At 34.1% G+C, this 21,111-nt stretch overlaps 1 protein-coding gene and 1 long non-coding RNA gene across 2 annotated transcripts in view; one reads left to right on the top strand and one right to left on the bottom strand.

The window, feature by feature from the left end:
- Positions 1-6,253, top strand: part of LOC149067653 (uncharacterized) — a 43,595-nt gene extending 37,342 nt beyond the window's left edge. The window contains exon 5 of the long non-coding RNA XR_016195321.1: positions 793-6,253. This is a non-coding gene — a long non-coding RNA (uncharacterized LOC149067653). The remainder of the gene's footprint in view (positions 1-792) is intronic.
- Positions 1-21,111, bottom strand: part of LOC149067654 (actin-related protein 3) — a 54,899-nt gene that overhangs the window by 24,957 nt on the left and 8,831 nt on the right. Inside the window, exons 3-8 of the mRNA XM_089252446.1 lie at positions 20,275-20,399; positions 18,338-18,448; positions 17,509-17,604; positions 16,864-16,971; positions 9,159-9,302; positions 6,995-7,168 (exon numbers count right to left, since the gene is read on the bottom strand). Coding sequence (XP_089108572.1) covers positions 6,995-7,168; positions 9,159-9,302; positions 16,864-16,971; positions 17,509-17,604; positions 18,338-18,448; positions 20,275-20,399 — 758 coding nt within the window. The remainder of the gene's footprint in view (positions 1-6,994; positions 7,169-9,158; positions 9,303-16,863; positions 16,972-17,508; positions 17,605-18,337; positions 18,449-20,274; positions 20,400-21,111) is intronic.

The raw sequence follows: 21,111 nt of genomic DNA on the forward strand, positions 1-21,111 counted from the left end.
ACATTTCCCAATTGAAAACTTTCCCCCATACCCCCTTAGTTTGCACCTGCTGAAAATCAGAAGAAAAGCTACTTAATTACAAAAGATATGACATTTTGAAGGGAGGTTTAGTGATTTATAATTGCTGCTTGAAGGGTTAACTGTTTAAAGGCCAATGTTCCATAAATGGAACATAGTTTTTATTTACAAAAATATCAGATTTAAATTGATTCAAGCATTTCTGGTTTTAACATATATATATAGGAGCGAGTGCAAAGTATTTTTTTAAATTATTTTCTGAAATTTCAGGTTGATATAAACATTTTTGACAGGTTTTTGAAATTTGACATTTTTTGGGAATTTTTTCTTCATTTCTATTAAAATTTGCTATAATTTCAATTTTGAAGTAAATTGAAAATTATTTTGCATGTTTCTACCACTTAATATATCAATCAAAGCAAATCAATTAGCTTCTTTGTACTGTTAAACATTAAAGAGCTACACACATTCAAAAATGCATGTTCCATTTATGGAACATCAGCCTTTCAAGAGAGTGGGATTCTAGGGATATCTAATGTGCAGTGAGCTGCTTCGATTTTCCCGTTCAAACCCCAGGGTATTGTCATCATTCGACATGTGTATGGGGGCTAATTCTGGGTAATATGACACAGAGGAATGTGCTTTCTGGAATGGATTGTTTATATTGGGTGAGAGCGTTTCTATTCTTGCATTCTTAGAAATGTATGTTTTTTAGTGAACATTTTAGATATCTTACATTAGAAGAAGCTGTAAGATATTTAGAAACTCTTCCAGATTCCGAATTAGAGGACGCAAATATATAGGAACTACGTGCTAATGAAAATGGAACCATCACGGATGAAGATATTGTTTAAAATTATCTAGAATCAACAGTGCCAACCGATGTGTGTGAAATGCTAGATAATTTTGCAGCAACGAAGATGAGGTTTTAGAAAACCCCTGAAACGTGTTCTTCAAAAGATGCAGGACAGAAAAAAGGAGCAAAACGTAAGTGCAACACTCAAGTTTCAAGAAAAAGCAAGACAGTTTTGAGCAATCTGAAAAAAAAAACTATTGCATGGGACAAAAAAATTCTTTCTAGAATACGATCAAAACATCGGCTCTGGATTCTATTGAAAAAGATTTGCCATAGGTCAATTATAGCACGTTGGATAATTCAGAATTGCAAAAAGCGGATTTTATTTCGCATTTGGGAATTCCGAAGAGAAGTGACAATGAACTGCCTACGAACGAAGGAAAAGTTGATTATTTATCCAGGTCCCTGTTTTCAACTGAAAAAAGATGTCAGGTCATTTGATGGCCATTATATTGTGTATGTGATGCAAGGACGGTGTCTGTTTGCCAAAAAAAAAAACACTGTGTAAATGCTACCAATGTGACAAACGAGTCCATCAAATATATGTTTCCCTTCTTTTATCATGGACATTAAATTGAAAAAAATTTGAATTTTCTGCACTCATTTTTATGTTTAAAAAACCAGTATGTTACAAATTTGAATTTGTAGTACAACATAGAAAATTTTGTGTGATAGCTGCACTCCATAAATAAATAATCATGGGAATATAGGCGATACACCAGTTTCCGCTTTCACCTCTCCCCAAGTGCCAATGTTCCATTTTTATGGAACATCGTAAAAAAAACAGAGAAAATTTTTTTCTTCAAATTTCAAAGTTGATCTATGTATAGGCATGCAAAAGAACTTAAAATTCCAAATTTCAAAACAGTAAGTGACTTTGTTAACACATTACTACCAAAAGTATCTCAAATCTTACTGTCATCTAATGTCAGACTGAGAAAAAAGAAACAATCTTATCAGAAATAAAATCATATTTCTTGTTTGATGGTACACATAGGTCATGGGGGTTTTTTTGATGCTCATTAAGTCACTTTTCTAACCTACAGCATAGTGCCTCTCGTGCAATTACCAGTACTTGAAAAAACTACTTAAACGGTATAAAATCTGATAAGTTATCGCTCAAAGGACAGTGGAGATGCAATTGCTTAAGTGACAACTTAAGAGAATTAAATTCAGTGTTTTAATACTACTGTAAAAATCATATAAATTTCATTTGAATATTGAAAAAAAATTCAAATTTATTTCATCTACACATATTACACAGGTAAAAAATTTTTTTATAATAATTACATGAATGTAGATGGGATGGGGAGAAAAGATTGTAGTATGATCTGACGAGCTCCCTCACCAAGTGAAAACAATGGCAACAGCATTTACACTAAAGACAACAATCTTCCCATATTCTATTTAACTAAAAATGTGTAACTGTGATCACATATATATACTCTCACACTTTCAGTAATACCTCAGTTAATGAAGATGATTCGTTCAGAAATCACTTTCGTTAGCCGAAATCTTCATAAGCCGAAATGTGATTTATGTTTCTATAGAAAATTGTTTGATTTGTTCTAGGTTCTGCCCAAAATTTAAAGGTTTTAAACCATCAAGGAACACTATGAAAAAGACAAAAACTCATTGAAGGTTAAAATGTGTGTGTGTGAACAGCTTCAAAATTTGAAAACGAGAATCCAGAGAAATATGAGATACTGAAGATATTTTTATTTTATGCCAATGTACACAACACCAGTATTAGTCTACTAAAGATAGTGTTGACACAACCCAGTTGAGTTCGTAGGTGTCCCCATCCATTTGTGATGTGGTCAGCTCATTTCGTGTCAGATACATGTCGATAAAAAAGATAAGGTCCTAGAATATTGATACTGTTCACTTTGGTGCTCAGCACTGAAAGAAAGCATGCTCTGAAAACAGACACCTTTTATCTTCAATGCATTTTCTATTAGCTGAATCTTTCATTTTACATGAAATGGTTCGAAAAATATCAGAAAGGGAAGTGGAGGTACATCTGCAAAAATATTCTAAGATGAAGAATTAATTAGGCATGAGTGAGAGTAATTCTGATGTGATAATTGGCATGAAAATTTAACTCATGACACGGCTGTTTTATATTAGCAGTTACAGTGACTTGCTGCAACTGTTTGGTACAACTCCTCATCACAGGCCCCAAAACAGAATGTTTGATACTACACTGCTCAAAACAAATAGGGGAGCAAGCAAAAAAGTGAAGAAAACCGTGCGAGACAGCCACGTATTGGCATACAATGGATAGTACACGCGTATCAATGCGCAATACAGAAAAAAGACATTAAAAAATTTGGAATTAAGCTTTAATTCTTTGAAAATATGGAAAAAACATGAAAAGATGATTTAGGGCAACAATTTGGTTACATGTAAACGATAAAAAAAAGTACTGTTTAGACATGATACATGAGTTTTAATAGGGTGTGTGGTCTCCTCGAACAGCTAAGATAGCTGCACACCTGTTTGCCATGGATGCGATGAGGTTATCAATCAGACTTTGGAGAATACTGTTCCACTCCTCAAGAAGTGCAATCTGCAAGTCTCGGACTGTAACAGGCGGCAATGCGTCGTCCGAGCATGTCCCAAACATGCTCGATTGGATTCAGGTCAGGAGAGCACGCTGGCCATTCCATACGCTGTATTGTTTCAGCTTCAAGCATGTTCTCCACCAGACGAGCTCTATGCGGTCTGGCATTATCATCCTGGAAAACAAAGGAATCTCCAATGGCTCCAGCGTAACGGATGACATGAGGTCGCAGTATCTCGTCTGCATACCTTCGGGCCGTCAAAGTGCCATTCCGAATGATATGCAGGTCCGTACGTCTGCCTATGCTGATTCCACCCCATACCATCCAACCAGCTCGTCTGTATTGTGACCTTTCACGAACGAATGCTGGGTTATTTCGAGTGCCCCTGTCCCTCCATACCAGAACACGTCGGGTGTCACACTCCAGACTGAATCGGGACTCGTCTGTAAACAGCACTTGGCTCCAATCATGTTGCTCCCAATCTCGATGTTCAGCAGCCCATCTTCTTCGGGCCGCACGGTGGCGTGGGGTCAACGGAATGCAGACCATTGGCCTACGTGCATAGAGCCCTCTCTCATGAAGCCGATTACGTACTGTTTGGCTGGACACCCTTCGTCCTGTTGCCAAGAGCAATCGTCTTTGCAGCTGCGTAGCATTCTCTGTTCTGTTTCGACGGGCTGTTAACCGTACATACCGGTCATCAGTTGCCGTAGTGGCACGTGGCTGACCTTGCCCTGGTCGACGTCTAACAACATTTCCTGTTTCTTGGAATCAATTCCACAGCCTTGCAACAACACTTCTGGCGACTCCAACAGCGTCCACGACGCTACGTTGTGTTTGCCCGGATTCCAGTCTGCCTATAACATGTCATGCCATGGATTCGGAAATCACGTTGTTGAGACATCCTCAAGTCACCTTGTCTCAGAAAAAAATACTGCGCAATCGAATTTCACAGTTACCTTAGGCAGTAAAACAGACGTTTCTGCAACATCCCGATTTCTGCCCTTATCTCGTTTTTCTGGTTTTTGACGTCATGAACTTTGATTTGCATATAAAGTTTTCTTCTTCCATTTCCTGCTAGGCTTTAAATTATGGATGATTCATTTTATCTTACTTATCGGTATACATCTTTGCGTAATTTTGTTAAAACCATGTGCTCCCCTAATTGTTTTGAGCAGTGTATTTGTAACATGAGGGGGCCTGCCAGTTGCCGATATTATGATGGGAAGTCCCACAGATTGCCAGCGCGAACTCCACAGGGGAACATCATCGAACTCAGTGAAATTGTGGTAAAAGAGCAATATAAAAATATTAGTGTGTCATAAAAATTTTATACATAAATGGGCAATATTTTACCTTCATGCTGTTGCTGGGACATGGACCACTTTGCAGTAAAATAACTTCATGAAATTCTTCATTGTGCAATAGGCCTAATGTTGTGAACCCTGGCCAGGTTTCTAATTGTTTGTATTTGTATTGTTGCCAGATTCTGTGTTATATTATTTTTTGCAATATTGTTTTTCTCCTGTGATAATATGCAAATGAGATGTTTAATTCAGTATCGTACATTTGTCCATGTGATTGTTCCTGTCATGATGTATACAAATATACCACAACAGGCAAAATGCCCAATGAGATGGCTGAGAAAAAGTTGCCCATAACAAATATTGATGTCATATACTTCAAAATTACAGCAACCTTAATAAAAAGGCAATTACAAAAACTAGAAACATGATAAAGTATTATACAATGCCTATGAAGAATACTTATGTTTGTCTTATTTTAAGTATAGATAGCTTCTCGATTTACCCCAACATGTTTATCGTATTTCTTTCTAAACCTGTCAATTGTGTTACAGTTTACTACCTCCGGGGGTAAGCTATTCCATTTATTAACGACCTTATTAGAGAAAAATTCCCTGTGACACCATAACCTAGAATTGTTCGTTACCAATCGATATTGGTGTCCCCTTGTAAAAGCAGTTGATTGACAGTGTAACAATAATTCATGGTCCATCCTATCCATTCCGTTAAAAATTTTGAAGACTTCGATCATGTCTCCCAGACACCTGCGTTCATCAAATGTGAACATATTAAAAAGAAGTCTTCATAACTCAAGCCCTGTGTGCCAATAAGAACATGCATAACTCTTCTCTGCACCCCTTCAACCAAGACTATGTCCCTTGTTCCGTAGTTATGGTCTCCAAAACCTTATGTATGATGGGAGTGCTCTTGGATAAATACCGGAGACGCAGTGAGATACTTTTCGATTCCAGCTCGTTCGAAACAGCTATCTAATCATCAAGTTGTTTCGCCTCCTGAAGCATACACCAAGTGATCTCTCATTCATAGTGATGTAATGAAAGTCGTAAAGTGGGCCTCAGCACCACTTGGGTCTGATCTTCCACTGTATGGTTTGATCGGTGGCCGTGCTTCAACGTCGTCTTGGTTCCGACATCCGCTCCATGGTTGACTGGTAGCCTGACCGGATACCTCTTGGCGTGTTTCGACATTACCCTGGTTCTGGCATCTCTCCGGCTGTTTGACACTCAATGGATTAACTGATCGACTGTCATGAACATCCCCCCCCCCCACCAATGTTGGACTAGTGATACAGATGTGATTGTGATAAATGTTTTCTGTGAGTCATCTCAACAAATGGTGAGACTGTTCCGATTATTGATTTAGTTAATCGTTATGTTTGAGAAAAATTAACTTACTGTGAGATAACCAAGTGTCTGAAAAATGTTGTACTGAGAATGCGAGCTTTAATATTTAAAATAGAATAAATTTTCTTTTTAAATGCACAAACTGGTTTGTTTCATTGTTGCCATCTGTTCAATTATACTGGATACAATATAACAATTGAACTGGGAAATGCAAAGGGAACATTGCTCATTCTGTAATGAGCGCTCTGCTGACTAGAAATGTTCTGCAGTAAAAATCCCCATGATAGTGTTTTTAAATTTTTCTTGAAATTTAAATTTTCTTTAGGCATATTCTGCTTTGTAGATCACAGGTCTGGGAGAATTTCAAATATCTAGAAATCAGCTCCCATTCTCTTGTGCAATGTTTTGCTCCTTTGTATGTAGATCTTGTTGCTGTTTTGGGTCATGATATTGGGTCATCCACAAAACATACAAATACAAGGCCACAACAGGCAAAATGCCCAATGAGGTGGCTGAGAAAAAGCTGCCCATAACAAATATGGATGTCATATATTTATAAAATACAGCAAACCCACATGAATACCCAGCAACCCACAAGAAAAATTTGTTCACATCTATTACTCTGTCTTTACATTTTCTGCATTGTGGTTCATCCATTTCTGAATTATTATTTTTCGATTTTTTAGTTTGTGTATTTAATTCTTAGTTTTTGGGAAATACTATATATTACTAGTTACACAGAAATTCATAACTGTGTAATGTGACCCTTTTGAATAACAGTTATTCAGAAAATAGGAGTAAAAAAAATAAAAATTAACTGCTTGCTAAAAAACTTTTTTTTTTAAACTAAATACGAGCCAATAGTAAGTTATAAATTTCACTTACTTCTGGATGAAAAAATATTTCTGGTCCTAGAAATCTTTCATAACCAACATCTACAGAAAATTGCTGCTTTGTAATTGCATTGATTCCGTCATATTTTTTAATCCATTTACTGGGCTCTTGATCATATTTTGCAAATTCTTTAGCAACATCAGGACAAATATAACAAAATCTTTCCTGAAAGGTTGAAAAATTTGTGCATCAGAAAAAACTATTGGAATTTGCCAGATAAAACACAGACTTAGTCATGACATGGGAAATAATTTATATGACAATTTCCAGAATATAAACTGCTGAGATGTATAGTCACACTCAGAGAGAATACTAGAGAGCAAAACAGTTTTCAGAGAGCTGTCAGTTTTTTACATGCTGAGCATAATTTTCATAGTAGAATTTAAAAAAAACAATAACATTTAAATAAAACGTATGTTCAACTACCTCAGCTTTCAAAAATTTTACAATATTGCAGATAGACATACATAGATTCATTAGACATTATTCTGGAGCAAAAAGTAAATTTTTTAAGACACAGGACTGTTGAAAGACCAAAAAATTTAATTTAAATATTATTTCTTTAAAAAATAGGACAGATCATCGTGAACCTTTTGGTACCTGAATTTTGTGTCTATGAGCAGTAAAAGTCGGGATACGAAGAAAAATGTTCTACGTGGATATTAAAAGTTCTCAGTTTAAAGGGACTTGGAGAACACGAGGCCTCCATGTTTACCTTTTAAAGGGTGTATTTAGTTACTTTTGCAAAAGTCTTTTCGTTGACTTTTTTTTTTCGTTTGTGATAGCAGATGTTTGTGATAACATCTTTTTCCTTTTATTTTTTGTTTGAAGTAAAAAAACTACTCAAACATTTTCTCATTTTGTTTGTTTACATCAATGCCGGTGCTCGACTTTGTGCTCATTCTTTTTACAGTGTTATTTTTTATATTTTTCCACAGTTATTATTTTTGTAATTAATGCATAATTTGTGATATACATAAATCTGAAGCTGGCAAGCTAATTTTAAGCACTGGAATTTTCTATAAAATGTGAACAGTGCATCCCAAACTGCTCCAAGATCTTCTGCATGAATCCTTTTATTTATGTGCTTTTGAAACATGAAAAATTTTGTGTACTTGTTCATCACAAGCATCGAGAAATTACAGTGCCCCAACTATTGCAGTAGTAGGTATTATGCCACTGTTTTCATGACAGAAAAATATAAATTTGAAGATCATGCAAGCAAAGAAATTCATCAAGCTTTTAGTGTTTTGTGGTCATGGGATATTTTATGTAACTCAGTATGCATATGTGATTATATTAAGCTGTGACATTCAAACAAGAATTCAAGGTGAGGGAGAGTCTATTAATCAGAAATATAGATGCTGCATATAACAGTGTTTCAATTTACTATGCATCATTTTCCTGTGCCAAGTGATGTGTCCATGAAGCAAAGTGATTTTTTTTCCAGAGGACTTCTTTGTCTACGAACAGGCCAGGTATGAAATATTGAACACCTTTTAATAATATTGTGTTTTTGAATAAATAATGTTTTTGAACCACAATCTACAAAATGTATTGAAATGATTAATATTATTCAAAAGATCTACTGGAAATACCTTCAGATATGTTTCTGAGAACCAAAATGAGAAATGAATGAGTCTCAGGGTTTCGTCAAGTATAATGTTCACCAAATTTATAATTATTTTCCTGTTCACATGCCATATTATTTTGTATGATACTTACACAACAAATTGAATGTATAAATCACAACATAAAAACAACTTCAAATGCATCACTGACTAACTAAAAGCACAAGAAGTGTCTTTTTCCACCTCACTTCAGGTCAAGTGCATGAAGTTGACCTCTGACACATTCAAAATGACAAAAAAGGTATTAAAACACGATAACGCAAACAAATGCTAAAATTCTTAAACTTTTGAGTGATTTTTTAATTTCATGAGTAGTTTTTGATTTGGGAAAAGACATTTTCATAATAATTTACGTTTCTCAAACTTTAAACATGTTTTTCTCAAAATGTGTTTTTTTATCCTTGCGTGCATAACACAACTAAGAACTAATTCCAAACTAAGCCAAAGTTCCCCCACCCTTAAGATCAGACCAGAATACATTGATATATATACTTCAAAACATTAGATATAATTAAAAAACAAACTTTGATAGCTTTAGCTGTTTCTAAAGATTGTTCTGGAGGTATTCCAACTTCTCTTTCTCGTAAGAGACTTTGAATGAAATATGTTACATTTCGACCCGCAATAGGAATGTGTTTTATGCAACTTCCAATCACATAGCCTTCTGCCTGATAAGGAAAAAAATTATTACAAATTAATCAATATTACTCACAGTATTAGTCACTAACGGAATGAAAAGTTTTAGAAATTTATCAAACTTCCAGCATTAACATACTAAATTATGAAATTGAAGATGGGGAGGGGGTATTTTGTCAGATTATAGCCACACCTAAAAGCTTAAACAATGCACATAAAATTTCTAGTACCAGTACAAAGATATGTATACAAAATTATGAAAGTGATGTTACCAGTCACGTAGCAGTGACCCACCATGCAGCAGTAGACCAACTACTACAATAGTGTGAAAATCACAAAAAATTGGGGCAAGCAACAATGGCAAACTAATGTTATCTTATGAGAATCCAATGAGTGGTTCTTGGTGACAGATTTGTGAAGTGGTAGTTGAAAAGAAAACAAGAGTATGAAAAAAAACAGTATTATATATGTGTGTAGGATATCCCACAGATAAATGTTAACTAGAATTTATGGTTAAAAGTTTGAAACAACTGAGATACAAAAGTTAACTAACAAGCAGCAGTGCTGATCACCTTTGAAACTTAATATACTCCACGACCCTCTTATAGCAAGCCCACATTAAAGCAAGTATAGATATGACTTTTTAATTTGACTTTTCTCCCCGTTAGCATGCTGTGCAGGAATAAATGTACAACTGAATTACAAATTTTTGCCAAAACGCAGGTGTTTTCTTAAAATTTCATCTTACTTGACTAATACGCGCGATGAAACCTCACTATAATGATATTCCCCCCCCCCCACCCACAACATTTTTTCAAATCTTGTTTGCAATTTTCTGTTAAACTCTTCTTGATAGAACAATATCCTCTACTATGGTATTTTTAGGGCATTTCGAAACGATTATAACATTTTTCATATTTTGCTCAAATAAAAATACAAGGCCACAACAGGCAAAATGCTCAACGAGGTGGCTGAGAAAAAGATGCCCATAACAAACATGGATGTTATATATTTCTAAAATACAGCAACCCAATTATTATCATCATTAATATGTGAATTATATATTTTTAATTCACATTATTAATATGTGAATTAAAAATGTAATTATAAAAACAAACTATATATGCATGATATATTATAAATGTACAATGTCCATAAAAAATATTTATGGCTGTCTTACTGTCTTATTCTAAGCATGGATAGCTTCTCGATTTAGCCCAACATATTCATCCTATTTAGTTTTAAACGTATCAATTGTGTTAGAATTTACTATTCCCCCCCCCCCCCCAGGGTAAGCTATTGACAATAAATTACCTATTAGAGAAAAATAAACTTCAATATATTTTTAAATTCCTCAAAAGTTTTTGTTCTTTCGAGGGTATATTGGCATTATGCACTATCTACCCTTTGAAAGTATTAGGTGAAGTTGCTGTGAAGCTACTTTCTGTGTAGTACACAAAAAAGTTACGAGGTAAACTACTTTACAGGGTGAAACAACTACATTTTTCTTCATCTACCAATCAACCGAAACTTTTTGCTGTGAATACTTATAAATGCATCTTAGGTTGGTACTAACAGCTCTAATAGAGGAGATGCCAACAACAGTACATATTTGGCTGTGCCTGGTGGTAATATGTGAGCACTTGATAAAATAACCCCACTACAATATTTTTTCTTGGTGTCCGCTGAGTATCATCATGTTGAGTTTTTACTGTATTTATATACAGACAGACATGACAGCTGACTGCCCAGAGGGACTATCTTGGGATGGTTTGTGCTCTTTCACAAAGGAATGAACGGTCTCTGAGAGTATTAATATACAGGCGAACTTGGCTAATTCGAATTTTAATTCCCCTTGAGTTCCCTATGCAATTTAATGTTGAAATTACCTGTTTAATTTGATTTCCCTCTAATGTTTTGGATAATTCAAAGTTTGATTCAGATATATCATTTGCAAAATGTCTCTTTTTCTCTGAATTCCTGGCTAAATTTTAGGCATCTTATTCTTTCTTCTGTGGTTTACTGATTTTTACCAGAATATAACATGTAGCCTACATCAAAACATTAAAAAAAGTTACAATCACAGAAATCTGAAGTTTGTTTTCTCTTTAAGAAACGATGACTGATACCAGTTTCACATACTAGCTTTGTCTTTCTGTTGGCAGCTAAAGTTTTACTGGATCTTAGATGGCTTAATTAGTACCTGCCAATGGCAGATACACTATTCAGGAAATATGAAAGTTTATGTGTGTATGTGATCATCCACGTAATACAGAATGTTCACAATCTGGAGTAGTGAAATTCTATGGAAGAGTAGAGAAATCACTCACTAATAAGGCAGATATTCTGAAAATGCAAAATGCTGAAGGTATTTTGACACATAATGGGTGTCGTCTTCATAGGAAAAATATATAACCACTAATTACAATGACCAAGGGTCCTACTGGTTGGATAACAAATCTTAACTCTTGGTTGCTTAGCGGAAAAAATGTCTATTCACTTCAAATGTCACGATTAGGATGAAGCGGAGAGCATGCACGCAAGTATAATGCAATGTCCTGATTGGCAGTTTGCAAAATAGCGCAACCCAATCAGTCTATTTGAATTTTCTTAAAATTCCAGCTTGCAATGAATGATCAGTGTTGATTTATTATATTAATTATTTACTTTTATTATTTATTTATTATATTTTTGGAGACGCGAATATATGTGACTTCATAGAAGTCTAAATCAGCCGTTAACTTTACTTTGTGAAAAACTCTCGCTTCCTGAAATTTGAATCTATGGCGTTCCTGCCAGCAATGATCAGTGATAGTCGATTTTTCGCATTCTTGATTCTTAACACAGCAAGCATGCTCACTGTCAGAAATTTAGCCTTCACCAAGGGGTGAGGGTTGCCCAAAGCAAGGGGGGACCCTTGAAGGTCATCCCCGGATGAAAAAAAGAGAGAGGAGGGGAAAAGAAAGAGACACAGTCAGAGTTTTGGCTGGTGAAGAGAAAGGAGACGAACAGTGAAACTCCAAGAAAGAGAGAAGGGCGGAATGCTCGGTCCGGATCTTCACAGTCTTCAATGTGGACAATATGCGTAATATACAGTGCAATATACAGTAAAACCTCGTTAAGTTGTCACTCCGGTTAAGTCGTCATTTTTCTTCAGTTCCTTCCAGCTCTCATAGACCACAATGTTATTAAACCCTCGTTTACTTGTCACTAATTTCAGTTAAGTCGTCACTAGGAAAAAGTATGAGAAAGAGGAACAGACTATTTTTATGGCTCCCATTAAAAAAAAGAGCATTGTCATATGCTTAAAAGTCACCATAAAATTCTATATACCCAAACAGAACAGTTTAAGTAATGAAAATTACGCTGGGGAAGTTCATTTGCCGAATAAGGTTTTTGGAACGTTTCTGCCTGGGCTCCATTGGAGAAACTGGACAAACCGTGAGACACCCAAGCTCTGTTGCAAGAAGCAATGTAAGCACTTCGCAGGGCATCTCCGGCAAAACCAAAATTTATTGATGTCAAAGATTACATATAGTGCAAGGAAATCAAAAATTGTGTAAATCGAAGAATCAAATTATTCAAGTTAAAATCAAAGTGCAACGGGCACGGATAATAAATAATCATAGAAAGCATGGAGACTACTAATTTAGGGCTTGAAATTTAAACAAAATATCTTTGTTGAAAAAAAAATTTGACATTCTTTCCCAAGTTGAGGTCTTCTGTTTACTTTTCCCTGCCCAGGGCCCCTCCACCAAGTCAAAAGTGTTCGAGATTGCTTTGTAGTTGCATCATGAACTACTGATGAAGAATTCAAACACTAAAATTAAATTGGATATATATGTAAAATTAATGTGCAATAGAGAGTTCTGTTATAAAGAAAAGCTACTTATTCAAACAGTTGCTCTGTTAGTCTATAAATTAAAAATTACTAGTATATATCGAAGTGTACCAGTACATTTTACCACAATAAGTTAAGTAATAAGAGATAAAAAAGATGAGAAAATTGCTATTATTTTTTTTCGCAATCTATAAATTTTATTAATATTGTTATTTTGATTCATACTTTAATAAATGTCATATTACTTTAAATTTATATGATTTTCATAACATTGCACATCAAATCTGATGGAACTCCGCTTAAGTCGTCACTCCGCTTAAGCCATCATAATTTTTCGATAACTTGAGGTGACGACTTATCGAGGTTTTACTGTATATATAATGTATACATATACGTGTGTAAGAAAAATTTCCATATTATTTAATCAAGAATAAATGTCCAGTGAAAATGAATCAGTTTAGTCTCGTTTATACTCTGGCACGAAGAGATCGATGGATGCACTCTAACCGACACTCTTTTAATCATCTTCTTATAGGTCTCCTTGTCTGCCCTATATAACCAAGAGGGCAATCACCACATGGAATGTAATATAAATGCCTCATTGTTTATTCTGTGGCATAGCATCTTTAGGGAGTTTGAAACCTAAGTTTTTAGTAGGCACCTCTGCGTAATTTTTTAAAAAAAGACTCCTTGAGCTGGTTTTATATGTATTTTCTACTTCTTTCGGCACCAATCTTGGAGTTCAACTCCCCTCTCTTTAACAACTGCTCTGATGGTTTCAAGTTCACAGTCACAAATACATGGTAATGTGTTCTGATCTGAACAGACGTTAAATGCTCCTGCTACGTAAGTATGAAACAAGATCTAAAATGAGGTGGCAGTGAGACAATGAGAAAGGCTTATGATAGAGGTTTGGAAATGTGATTTCCGTTTAGTTACTAATACATCCAAAAAAGATAGTTCATTATTTGTTTCAAATTTGGCTGTGAACTGAACATGAGGGTCTGTATCATTCATAACCCATAATAAACAATTGTTTCAAGTCATCTTTGGAACCGCCTCAAAGCACAAAAATACCACCCAACATATATCCAATAAAAATGAAAAGGGAACAATATTTAATAGCTTACCTTCAAACTCATCCATATAAGTAAAGTTTTCCCGCCCGCCCGTTCTTGGGAATTTTTTGCAATTTCACAGTCCCAAAACCCAGAGAAAAATTCCTGTAAATTACTGTTGTGACACATTAATACTGAAAATGAAATATAAAAATTAATGGGAATATATTTGTTCAAAATTCACTTAATCGTCTATAGCATTGCTTGGGAAAGAGATGGGGGAAGAATAGATTGGGAAAAAACCATGGAGGAGACTTCCAGTTCGTGTAAACTTCATACTTGCAACCCTGCCTACTATGAAATCATAATATTGTTTTCGGGAAACGCGAGAGATGAACCAAAGAGATAGGATCTGATAAAAGGGCATGGTGTTACAATTCCATGCCTGTAGTGATTTCTAAATGTGTTATAGCGCGTCAATAGCTATCCCAATTATTCTATGTGTGGGGTGTCCCTATTTCTGAAAAAGGTGGAAGCTCTCTGCCATTCAGTCAAACATGCATAATACGTACTATATTTTCTTCATTCATCAGTACTCCCTTACTCACTACATATGCACTCAGACTGTTAGGTACAAACACAGTTACACTTCTGGCACAACTCACTAGGTAGTAAATCGCCCATAGATGGTGATAGACCTGTTATGCTTGGTTTGAAAGAAAGAATGTACCCCTTACTTTATGGCTATACTTAGACTCTTTTTCCATAGAAAATAATTGCGTAATACCCTCAAATACTTTCTTGCCTTTCCTCTCTCCACAACTTTAATACTTATCCTTTTTGTTCTTTTCGTCTAACGACCTGCAAGTGATCAAGAAAAAGTTTTATGGTTTTACGATGCACAATTTTGTATGTGTGAATCCTGTCCCTGGGAAAATCTGTCATTCACAACTGACCCCATTTTTTAAGCAATCCTACCAAAAATAAAAGATTGATTGCGAAGGGGGGGAGGGGGGGGGAGGGGGATGGAATGATTTTTGTTTTACTTTCAAGTGGGATGACCACTGACCACGATTACCTTTCAGTCAGAATGGCTTTAAATGCCAAAAAAAGACTGGTGTACACACACAAGTGTGGGAAAAATCACTTCATACAGTTTAAGCTACAAAGCTCAAATGTTTAGACGCAGTTTAAATGCAGAATTTTTGAATGTTTTTTCTTTTTTCTGTGCTAGTGGGTATGAATTATATTGTATGAATTATATATAGCAGCAGTGATTAAGAGTGATGTGTAAGCATGTGATCGGTATAATTGGAATGAAGCCATCTCAGTGCTGCATAGGCAAGTTGTAATTCAAAATATACAAAAGGTAAGGCATTCCTTTCTTTTCCTTTGCTAACTGTGGAAAAATTAGAGAAAATAAAATTTCTTGCTGCATAAATTTAATTTAATCTGCAATAGGAAAAATAGTTTAGCCTAACAACCATCGATATGCCTACTAAAAACTTATGTTTCAAAGCCCCCAAACATGCTATACCACAGAATAAGCAATGGCCATTTATTATATGCCATGTGTTAATTACCCTCTTGGTTATATAGGACAGACAAGGGGACCCATAAAAACAAATTAAATAAGTAGCCTGCTGTGTTAAGAATCATGAATGCGAAAAATTGATCATTGCTGCTCATTGCTGGCAAGAGGGCCATAGATAAAAATTTCAGGAAGTGAGCATTTTTCATAAAGTCAATGGCTGATTTAGATTTCTACAAAGGCACATGTATTTGGATCTTTAAAAAGATATTATTAAACGATAGCAAATCAATGAAACTGATCGCAACGCCATGGCTTAGGTTTATTAAGAGTTAGAATTTTAAGAAAATTTGGATAGATCAAAAGGGTTGCTCTATTTCATAAGGGGCCAATCAGGATGTTGCATACTCTCAGCTTAATTCTGACCATGATGTTTGAAATAGACAGACAATTTGTTCCACTGAGTGACCAAGAGTTAAGATTTGATATTAAACCGAAGTGGGATCCTCTGTCAGCATGATTAGTGGTTATATATTTTTACTCTGAAGACAACATCCACTGTGTGTCAAAATGCATTAGGAGCTCTGAAATCCTAGTTTATTGTGCAGTAAAATGTGAAGATTCATATCTCTCTAGCATTATTTAAGTTATACTGTATATCCGCATGTGAAATTGTATCCTGACTCTTACATGGTTATCATCAGTCCCACTCATCATATAACTTTGGGGTATTGCTGTGTGGGTTTTGAATTTGGAAAAGTTTTGGAAAGTATAATTTGGAAAAATGACTTCTTGAATCAACTTCCAATTCAATTTTTTATTGTCAACAGCAATGGATATTTAATTAACGCAACAGTAGAATATTATCAAAAACTGCATGTGAAAGCAAATAAATTGATTAGGAAAAATTATTGCTGAAGTCCCAAATCCAAGTGAATTATATATGTTGGACACTGACATATTGTTTACTCATCTTAAGCAGCTCGCACTTATACATCCAGGAGCGTGCACACACACACATACAAATGTTACCTTTTATTGCCAAACCAAAAACAAAAGCATCAATACTTTACAAAATTAACATTCCATTTGTTCCCCAGAAGAGTCCAGGAATAATTTTTAATAATTAACTTATAATGCATAGTTTCATGTTGTTAACATACCACTGGAATGCAATGTGTAACACCATCTCCTGAATCAATGACAAGGCCTGTTAGTGTTCTTTCACCAACCTGTCGAGAAGTCCAAGATGCTGCTAATGCAAGAACTGCCTGTGATAATAATCAAAGAAAAGTTTAGATCAATTATATAGTTCTAGAAAATATTGACTCAAATTTTAATATAGATGATCATAATATCATAAAATTTATCAACCATTAATCATATAGCACAGTTGCTCTAAATGTTTATAACAATACAAATAAACTGTATATAAACTGACTTTAAAATTATTTCTAATAAAAACACATGCAAAATTATAGTTTTTTTTTAAATTTTCAAGAGTATTTGAAAGGTAATTTTATCATTAGAATCATAAAAATGGAAAAAAAAACCTTTTGATACAAATTTTAGCCAATCGAATGCAAAAGCGTTGGCAATTTTGAAGATTCAAATGCAGAAAATCTACAATACTATTGATTAATTAGAAAATTGAAAATTCAAGCTGATTTTAAAGACTTTTCTGTAGTGAAAAAAAGGTTGATGTTTGTCTATCTAAAAATATGAAATCTTTCAAAACATTACCAGTAAGATTCATATTACTAGGAAAAAGAATACAAGTTTAAGAGTGTCACAATGATATATTATACCTGTACTGCAATGTATAATCCAGGAACATTAAAAGATTCAAACATAATTTCTGCTGTATATTCCCTATTTTCAGGAGTATTCAGTGGAGGTTCTGTCTGCAGAGAAAAAAAAAAAATCAGCAATATAGTAATACTAAATAAAATACACAATGAAGTCTATTTACATATTGATAAAATGCACAGCTATAACTTTGAAAATATATAAAATAAAATGACAATTTTTTATTTCGTGAGCAGTTAAACAAATTTAGCAATTTTTTTTAATATGATGATAGAATCAATTGGTCTACATAAAACATCATTGACATCTGTAGTATTATTTTTCCTGATTATACAATTGATTAGCTTAATTGAAACACAATATTATGACACACAAGTAACTTATATTGGTCATGTGCGATAAATTTGAAGTACCTTGTGTATCTCTGAGGGATAAGGCTTATTGAAAGAACTTGAAATATATTGATTTAATTCAGTGATACACAAACTATTAATTGTTACTTTTAGTTTAGTTGACAGCATAGCCATTTTTAGAGTGATATTTTTAACATGATAAAATATAATGAAAACATGAATTAATGGAATTGCAGTCATGTTCGATATAACAACCTCCTTCGTTCCGTCAAAAATGGATGTTATATTGGGAGGGTCATTACATCGAAAGTATAACATGTATAGCAAGTCTGTCTGAGGAATCTTTTTCCAGATTGTATCCAGATCAGTTTTATTTTTGTAATTTAATTAGGCCAAAGTGTGCAATTTTTTTTTCCTGCTTTGGGTAGTATTAAGATAAAGCAAATTAATTAGGGAAAAACAAATATAACCTTACCAGTAAAAAATGATGATCTTCAGGTTCTGCTCTCAAATATTTGAAAATACATTGTTCCCAAAATCGTTCCATCAAATCCCAATCTTCCACAATTCCATGACGAATGGGATACTGCAAAATTAACCATTGTATGCATTTCAATAGATGAAAACTCTGATCATCTATACTGCTGTTAAAATGCAGTGTTGAAAATAAACATAAAAAACTTGCTCAGGCTGTCATCTCATTCGGTTTTTGACCTAAAATGGCACACAACATTGTATACGTCAGAGGTTCTCAAACTGTGCACCATCAACCTTTGTCAGGGGTGCTGTCGAAAGGTGGCACATGTGCCGCAGGTTGACCACCTCTGCATTAACACTCAGAAGAACTAAATAAGTCAGAAACCAACAGCATTGCCCAACTATACTGTCTTATGAGCAAAACTTTTAATCTGTATAAAGTATATATAGTGTCTCATGATAATTTATTTTTATACAAATAATTATTTTGGGTTGCAAAAGAAATTAACAGGATCTATAATGCAGTAAAGCCTCCCATAACAGTCACTTCCGAACAACAGCTGCATTTTTCATAGAACAGAATACATCTCATTGGATTAACAGTAAGGTCAATATTCGAGATTTCTGAATTATACTGCCACTTGAAATTATGCATATCATAAGAGAACTCTTAAGATTTGTTCTGAGGGAAGTGTGTTTTTTTGTTTGAACCATGCAAGCATAAAATAACGTGTGTAAGTTGTTCGATACATTAATGGTTTTTAAAATGCAATATGTGGAACCCAAAGTTTCAGGCTAGCAGATGTGCTAGATGTGTTTCAGAAAAGAACAAAGGAGAAATTAAGGTAAAAATATAACAAGTGGCTATGTCATAGCCCATGGACTTCTATGCTGCTTGACGAAGGGAGCTCAGGTAAGCACCAATTGAAAATTCTGCCTTGGATACAAAAATAGCTGATTGTATAGAAATACGAGTCTGATTTTAAAGAAAAGCATGTCGGTTGGTACAAGGATTACAACACAAAGCTCCGTATTTTTCATTATGAAATTGTCACTTTTTTGACAAAACCAGTGGCATTCCATGTCTAGAATTTAACAAATTGTTGTTTAAATGAAATTAACAATAGAAAAAGTCTTCAATCACAAAAATTATAGATTTTTCATGCACAATTCTTGCATCTTCAATGCAAAGTACTACAAAACTGCTTATTTTAATCAGTTATAGTATGGATTGTTTTAATTTTACGTGAAATCGAAAATTTTAATTTTTTTTTAGTACTACTGAACATTTTAACAATGGTAAACTTCCAACAGCAGCCACATTTTCTCAGTTCCATTAGTGTCCGTTGTTGGGATGTTTCACTGTAATTTTATATGGGAAGTTTGATTAAAAATACAGTAACCTTCCAAAATGAATTAATTGTGTAGGCCCCAAAGCAGAATGTTTTGCATTGTTCTGCAATGAGCCCTCGACTGACTGGAAATGTTCTGCAGTTCCCATAATAGTGTTTTCTACATTTTTCTTAAAATTCTTCCCGATTGTTATGCAATAGCACTGATTTTTCTGCGACGTACGCCACAGAATTCGGCATATTCTGCTTTGGGGCGTGTAGGTGGAGGTACCAATATATAACAGACTTTTACAGCTACCATTTGAAGAGAAAGTTCCAGACAATATCTTATGTTGTAAATGCGGGAGAAGAAAAATTGAGAAGTATTTTTAAAACCAACATAATGACCCTTTTATATGAAAAAACATGTAATTTTATGCTGGCAGATATGTTGTTAAAAAAATTGTGAAATATTCAAACAAAAAAGATTCTAAAAATATTGTGCAAGAAAAGATTCAAGTGCTTCAAATTAAAAAAAAAAAAAAAAAAAAAAAGAAGATAAATTAACTCTTTTTTTTTTGTCTAGGCAAAAAATTTAAATCACCTTGACAGCATAGCCAGATGCATCTAAAGCTTCATCACCAATGTAGAAATCCAAATCATCTATTCCTCTACCCAATCTTCTAGTCGCTTGATCACCAACTTTAGCTGTTTCTTTAATAGCTATAGCTATGAAAATAAATAACAGATCAGTACAATCGTATTTTATCTGGTTTTCGTATTGTATAAATAGTGGAGCTACTAAATGTTCGTGTTTAGAATGGATAGTTAAGTCGTGAATAATCTATGTCTTTACCATTAATCTGCACAATAAAACCAGCAGACTTACGTTCCCTCGACTTAAGTAACATCCATTTATGTTGCCTTGTTCAAAAAATGACTTTTTTCGATTCTACACACTTTGAGCAAATCTTGAAGGTTTATGACATTATTCTTGGAGATGAAAATTTTCCCCATCAAGAGTTACATCAAAAGCACAAATAAATACAACATAATAAAGAAAATCAGAACATTCATCTCCCTCCTCTTGAGTAGTCTAAGGGGTATTATTAGTGGAAAAATTTATCTTGACTTTTGATTGTAATTTGTTCCAAGACTAAGGACATAAGTTGAGTTATCACTGTATAAACAAAATGGATTGTCATTCTGTGTGTAAATATTGAATTTATTAATTGTTTAATTATTAATCATTAATAAACTTTATTTATTAATTGTGTTTAAAAATTGAAAATTCATAGAGAACAATCTTCACAAAATTTTCATGTATACTAAACAAAATAGAATTTGATTGTTTAAAAACCAAAACACAAGAGTTACTTATTGTTCTGAAATTTTGTGTTCTGGGTCTTTTCACATGCCTATTGATAGGTTCATTAAAAAA

This window comes from Pholcus phalangioides, unplaced genomic scaffold, assembly GCF_987345545.1.
Source record: "Pholcus phalangioides strain wild (caught in Gottingen) unplaced genomic scaffold, Ppha-v1.0 ptg000029l_1, whole genome shotgun sequence".
In the NCBI taxonomy this organism is placed as follows: domain Eukaryota; kingdom Metazoa; phylum Arthropoda; class Arachnida; order Araneae; family Pholcidae; genus Pholcus; species Pholcus phalangioides.